This window comes from Eutrema salsugineum, unplaced genomic scaffold (genome assembly GCF_000478725.1).
Source record: "Eutrema salsugineum unplaced genomic scaffold, Eutsalg1_0 scaffold_14, whole genome shotgun sequence".
NCBI classification, from domain to species: Eukaryota; Viridiplantae; Streptophyta; class Magnoliopsida; order Brassicales; family Brassicaceae; genus Eutrema; species Eutrema salsugineum.
In genome coordinates, this window is record NW_006256877.1 from 5,857,240 (window position 1) to 5,863,803 (window position 6,564).

General features: G+C 37.8%; 2 protein-coding genes across 2 annotated transcripts; both read left to right on the plus strand.

Annotated features, from left to right (window-relative positions):
* Positions 1-4,057: 4,057 nt before the first annotated feature.
* LOC112088418 (glutathione S-transferase T2-like) lies at positions 4,058-4,552 on the plus strand. The gene has a single exon (XM_024158695.1). The coding sequence runs from the start codon at positions 4,058-4,060 to the stop codon at positions 4,550-4,552; it is 495 nt and encodes a 164-aa protein (XP_024014463.1).
* A 651-nt stretch (positions 4,553-5,203) lies between these two features.
* Positions 5,204-5,794, plus strand: LOC112088419. The gene has a single exon (XM_024158696.1). It carries the CDS (start codon positions 5,204-5,206, stop codon positions 5,792-5,794), a length of 591 nt encoding a protein of 196 aa, XP_024014464.1.
* Positions 5,795-6,564: the final 770 nt, after the last annotated feature.

The window sequence follows — 6,564 nt, forward strand, 5'->3', positions numbered from 1 at the left end:
TCTGCTGTGTCACTCTCATTTCCAAGTGTAGAAGAAGTCATTTAGGCAATAAAGAATTGGAATATTTGGACGCTCTTGACTTTTCTTTTGTTTAATCTAATTGGTAAATTAATGAAAAATCAATTGTCATCTTGAACTGAACAAACACAATTCCTGTTAGTTGATTTAGGAAATACCAAGAAGCACCATTATCATCGTGTTCGTCTCTTCAGTATTCTCTTCTCTTCTTTTATCCTTTTTCTTTTCTTTAGGCCTGGGCAAAAAAATCCGGATCCGAATATCCGAATCGGAACCGAACTGAAATAGAGGTACCAAATCCAAACCGAAATTTTTAAAAATATCCGATGGATCTTAAGCTCTTATATCCGAAGAACCGGAACCGAACTAGTACCAAATCGAACCGATTGGATACCCGAATTATCCAAAGTATAATTATATATTTCTCTAAATTTAGTTTTTTTAAATATTTTTGATATTTGGTATATATTTCTGGTTTTACAAATATATATTCTTTATTTTTGGGATTTTTGGGTATATTTTTAAGTTTTGATATATATATATATTTTTTTTTTTGAATTTTTAGATATAACTTATATTAAAAAAATTTGAGTCGAATTAAAAATTTGAGGCAAAAGATCCGGATCCGATTAACCGAACCGGAACCGAACCGAAAAAGATACCAAACCCGAACTAAAATTTATAAAAATACCCGATGGATCCTAACCCTCTCTACTCGAAATATCTGGAACCGAATAGTTCCAAACCGAAACCGAACCAAATATCCAAATGCCCATACCTACTTTTCTTCATCATCTTCTAATTCCTTAATTTAAAAAAAAAAACAGAGAAGAGAGACAACAATAATCAATCTATCTCAAACTCTGACAAACTCTTTATCTATCTCCAGTTTTTTGGTAAGTTTCTGATAAGTCAATTTCTTATACACCTTAGACCATCTCTAATGATTTAGATTCTAAATAATTAAATATTAATATTTTAATGTAATATAATTATTTAACTATTTTTTTTAAAATTAAAAGTAAACCAATAAAAAAGTGACATGTGGCATAAGTTCAAAATTTTACTTAAAAACCAATTCTAAAATCTATTGTTTAAAAATCTCATACTTTTTATTATTTTTGCTTATTTTATTCCTTGGAACTCCATTAAAAATTCTTTGTTGGAGATGTTCTTAGTCAAGTCTCTGTCTTCCCAATACCACGTCTAAGAGCATCTCCAGCAGGGTATTTTAACCCAATCTTCGGCACAATTTCATATGTAACGATGAATATAAAAATAATTGTGAGCGAAAAACTGAACGGATCGCTCCTTATATAAGGAGCGGACGAGACCGTCTCGTCGGACGCGTGGCGCAATGTAATTGGTGTTTTATTTTAATGTTATTTATAATTTTAATGAATTAATTTTTGGGGTAAAAAAATTTGGGTCGGGGAAAATAGGAAAAAACCCTTTCTCTTTTTTTCTCTCTCGAAGGCGACAGCGGAGGCGATATCGTCAAATCCCGGAGATCATTCTTTCCGGACGTTTTCTGCGCCTCAGGTCCATCTCTTCCGTCATCTGCGTAAGGTAATCATCTTTCTAACCGTTTATTTCTTTTATTTGCTGAACTATCGGGGAAATTAGGGTTTGTCGATTTGGGGAAAATTTTTCAGATTAATCATCGGTTCAAATTCGGGGTTTTTGTGTATCGGCGTGTGCATGTAGATGTTGTTTAACATCGATTACAGTCGAATTGTTGGTTTTGGTAAACTGAATTGAAGAATTTAGGGTTTCACGAATTTGGGGGAAATTTCTGACATGATTGAAAGTTCAAATTAGGGGTTTCTGTGTATCGGCGGTTGCATGTAGATGATGTTTTAACAACGGTTACACTCGAATTGTGGGGTTTGACGAAATTGAATTTTAAAATTTAGGGTTTGTCGATTTTGGGGGAAAATTTTTTCATGATTGAAAGTCATAAACAAAGGGAAAAGAGTTTGCCATGTATGGTCGTTACCATGCTGCAAGCGGATAAAAGGGAAAAGAGTTTGCTATGTATGATATTCGAATTTTGTTTGTAGGAGTTCATTGTAGGCAATGTTTTTTGTTTGACTCTCTTCACTATCTCTTTGACATTAGCATCGGTTGTTGTTGTGTTTTATGTGATCTGTTCTTTTGCTTTCTGAGTTGTTAGTTATGTGAATTTCATTAGAGATTACTTAAGTGATTAGTTATGTGACTTATTTGTTCTTATTTGTTAAGTGATTAGTTATGTGACTTTGTTTAGAGAATGACTTGTTTAATGACTATCATCGCAGACAATGCCTCATTACAGCGAAACATCATCCGAAGGTCCAGAAATGGATTTGGGTTGGGCCTACGCGGATGCTACCTACGGGATACCGGACAAATGTTTCTGTGTGAAACGTGTGAAGCTTGAAACTTGTCCTGGTGGTGCTATGGGAATTGCAGGCCGCAAGTATTACACTTGCCCTGACTGGGTCTCTGAGGTAAGTTGTAGTTACAAAGTTTTTAAATACATACATGTTTATCGATGAAGACTTTAATATTTACTCTTATGTAGGGTCGTGGTGAGCACAAGAGGCAATGGTGGGATGATGCTGTAACGGAGCAGTTCTCCATACTTGAGCTCAGGCTTGACGAACAGAAGGAGATGCTCTTCAGCGTCGACAGGCGCCATGCTACTAATCCGACCATTGCAGAGTTGAAGGAAGATGTCCGAATACTGCAAGAAGATGTGTCTATGCTTCAAGTACATGTGGGTATGCTTCAAGAAGATGTCACGATGCTGAAAGCCCACAATGCTAACCAAGGTGACGCATTCATGTTGCTTGTTATTTTTTTTGTATTCGCTGCCGTTTGCTATATGTTTAAGTAGGTTTATCTAAGTATGACAATAACAATTGTTCAATGAATGTTGTCTACTTAAGAGGAACAAGTTAAATTGTCTTCTTTTCACTAAGTAAGACCACGTCTTGTTGTAATGTTGAATTATGGATAACTTTTAATCTTAAGGTTTATGAATGTAATCATGTTCGCTTGTTTGAGTTTGTTTTTGTTTGTACTTGTTTGTGTTTAATGCTAGTTAGCTTTTGGTTAGGTAGAGGAGTTAAGGCTTAGTCGTTGGAATAGAATGAATGTTATATGTCCATTACACTTATTTTTAATTTTTTTTTTTGAGGTTAACATGGTGGGATAATCGAGATATCAAGTTATGCCAATCTATCATCGATTCTTTTCATCGAGGTTAGTCTCCTTTTTCCCCTTTGTCTTTTCGGAACTAGTTAGGCATTGAGTTGGTATAAATGCTTGTTGAGGTAGTTAGCTGAAAGTAGTTAGTTTTTTAATGCCTTGAATGAAAATAGAAAGTTTGTGTGTGCTTTGGGATCTATTGTGATCAATGCTTGTTAGGTTCGGGTTAGTAAATGACACTCTGCTTCAGTAAAACTTCATTAAAAAACTTGTACAACATAAATAAACTTTAACTCATCTGAAAACATCTTCAACATAAAACATTGCCTACTTCTAAACCCTTCCTCTTTCTTGAACACCACCGAACCTTTGTAAACCCTAAAAAACCTATCCCTAATGGATTCCGACAAACATTACGGCCAGGCCGAAGGTTTTGTAAACCTTTTAACAAGCCAGCTCTCTAACGACGGCTTCTCGCACATCATTGACCTTGGATCATCAGAGGTCCCTGTGTTTAGTACACAGACTTCTGAGGCTCCAAGCGGAGGAGGGAAGACACCGGCCCAAAGAATCAAGTGGTCACCGAAGGAGGATATATCCTCATCTCCGCGTGGCTGAATACGAGTAAAGATCCGATCGTTGGTAATGACCAGAATGCGTCTGCCTTCTGGAGCCGCATATGCTTGTACTACAACAACTCACCGCAGCTCGCCGGTCAGCCAAAAAGGGAAGTCGGGCAGTGCAAGCAACGTTGGTGTAGGATCAACGATCAAGTTTGCAAGTTCGTAGATGCTATGAAGCAGCTACAAAAGAGAAGACCAGCGGCCAGAATGAAAATGATGTCATGAAAGGTGCCCATGACATCTTTTTCAATGATCACGGCATCAAGTTTGTCTTAGAACATGCATGGCGCGAGTTAAGGCATGACCACAAATGGTGCAGAGCCTCTGCTCTAAAAGACAGTGCAAGCTCGAAAAGAAAAAAGGTGGATGAAGGCGGATCGGCTCAGTCGTCTAACAATGTGGAGGCCGGAGTCCATGTAGATGATGCTGCAGAGATGCGACCACCCGGAGTGAAAGCGTCTAAGTCAAAAGCCAAGAAGCAAAACGGCTGTAAAGAAGAAGGTAAGGCACTACTCGAGTTTCAGAACTTGTGGAGTATTAGGCAACAAGATTTGGAGTTGAAGGTAGAAATTGCTAAGAGTAGAAAACAAGATATGGAGATGAAGTCAAAACTTGCTAAGCACAAGACTCTCGACAATCTCCTAGCGAAGACTGAGCCACTCTCTGACATCGAAAATGCCCTCAAGAACAAGTTGATTTCTGAGTTGTTGTCTTGAACCTTTACGTCGAACTCTATGTTTCAATTAGTGTGATGTTTGTTTGTGTTTCCCCGTTTATGTTTGGGACATGTACGTGTTATGTATGTCTAATGTCTGTTTCAGATTATGTCTGTTTCAATGTCATGTTCTTGTGTTCTTCGTGAAGTGCAATGATTGATTGTGTTTCGTATATTCATGTTTGTTGTCGACTTTGGCTCTGAGAGTTACCATGTGTTTAATCCTTGTCGGTATTCTGTGACTTTGATTATTTGATTTCTATGACTTTTGTCATCTTTTTCAGGCTTTTGTGGAGTGCTTTATGTGGGACAAGGAGTTTTGGGGTCTTCTGTCATGAGCTACACTCGTTTTGGTTACTTGTGTCACGAGCTACACTCGTTTTTAATTATTGTAAACGATGGTATCTGAAATTTTTTGTACACCACATTTGCTGGAGATAATGTTTTCTATATATATAACCAAAGTTTTAGTTCCATGGCTCACAAACAATTCTCTCTTACACTTGAATTCTCTTTTCTGTTTTTTCCCAAGTCTTTCGTTATTACTCATTTATATGCGAAAACCATATCTATCTTCTTCATCTATTCTCGCCGACCATTTCACACAACTCTTTCCTTGTTTCGCAACAATACACTAAACCTAGGCAGCTACATGGCGTCTTCATCACACTATACTTCTGATGATTCTGATGAGTTTGAAGATGTACTTGATGAATCTTTTGATGCAATATTTGAGCGAAAATTCGAAGAAGCATATGAAGAGATCATAGAACGTCTTGCAACCGCCAAGAAAAAAAAGAAGAAAAAAGCATACATTGAACGAGAACGGGAACAAGGTCAAATCCGGTTATGGAATGACTACTTCTCGGAAGATGCAATCTATCCTCCACACATATTCCGACGGCGTTTTCGCATGAACAAGACTTTATTCATGCGGATTGTGGATAGGCTATCTGAAGAGGTTCCATATTTCCAACAAAGACGGAACGCTACCGGTCGATTAGGGCTATCAGCACTACAAAAATGCACAGCCGCAATTCGGATGATGGCGTATGGCTGTGAAGCAGACGCGGTGGACGAATACTTGCGTATAGGTGAATCTACCGCAATTTTATGCTTGGAAAATTTCACTTCAAGCATAATAGAGTTGTTTGGAGATCAATACCTTAGACGTCCCACACCAGAAGATCTCAAACACCTCCTCGATGTTGGAGAGTCACGTGGCTTTTCAGGGATGATATGAAGCATCGACTGTATGCATTGGGAATGAAAGAATTGTCCAACCGCTTGGAAAGGTCAATACACCCGGGGTGCAGGAAAACCGACAATCGTATTAGAAGCTGTGGCATAATACGATCTTTGGATATGGCACGCATTCTTTGGGCCTCCAGGTACTTTAAATGATATAAACGTTCTTGACCGCTCACCTGTTTTTGACGACATATTACAAGGTCGAGCTCCGAAAGTTAGGTATTCTGTGAACTGACTTACTATCTAACTGACGGTATCTATCCGAAATGGGCGACGTTTATCCAATCTATTCACCTTCCACAAAGTGAAAAAGAACAAAGATTTGCCAAAATTTAAGAATCCGTCCGTAAAGATGTCGAGCGTGCTTTCGGGGTTCTTCAAGCTCGGTTTGCTATCATTAAAAATCCGGCACTCATCTGGGACAAGGAAAAGATTGGGAAGATTATGAAGGCATCAATCATATTACACAATATGATTGTAGAAAACGAACGGGGTAACCACTGTTTGTACGATATATCTGGATTCCAACAACCAGACGGAATCAGATCATCACATGTTGATATGGCGTATTCAAGAGATATGCCTACAAACATCAACAATATGATCGGCATTCGTAATGAAGTTCGTGATCAGCAAATACATAAACGTTTGAAAGATGATCTAGTGGAGCACATTTGGAACACATTTCCCACCTAAACCACATCTTGAATGTATGTTCTATGTTTTCTTCTTCAATAAATTATTTGTTTAAGTTTGTATTGT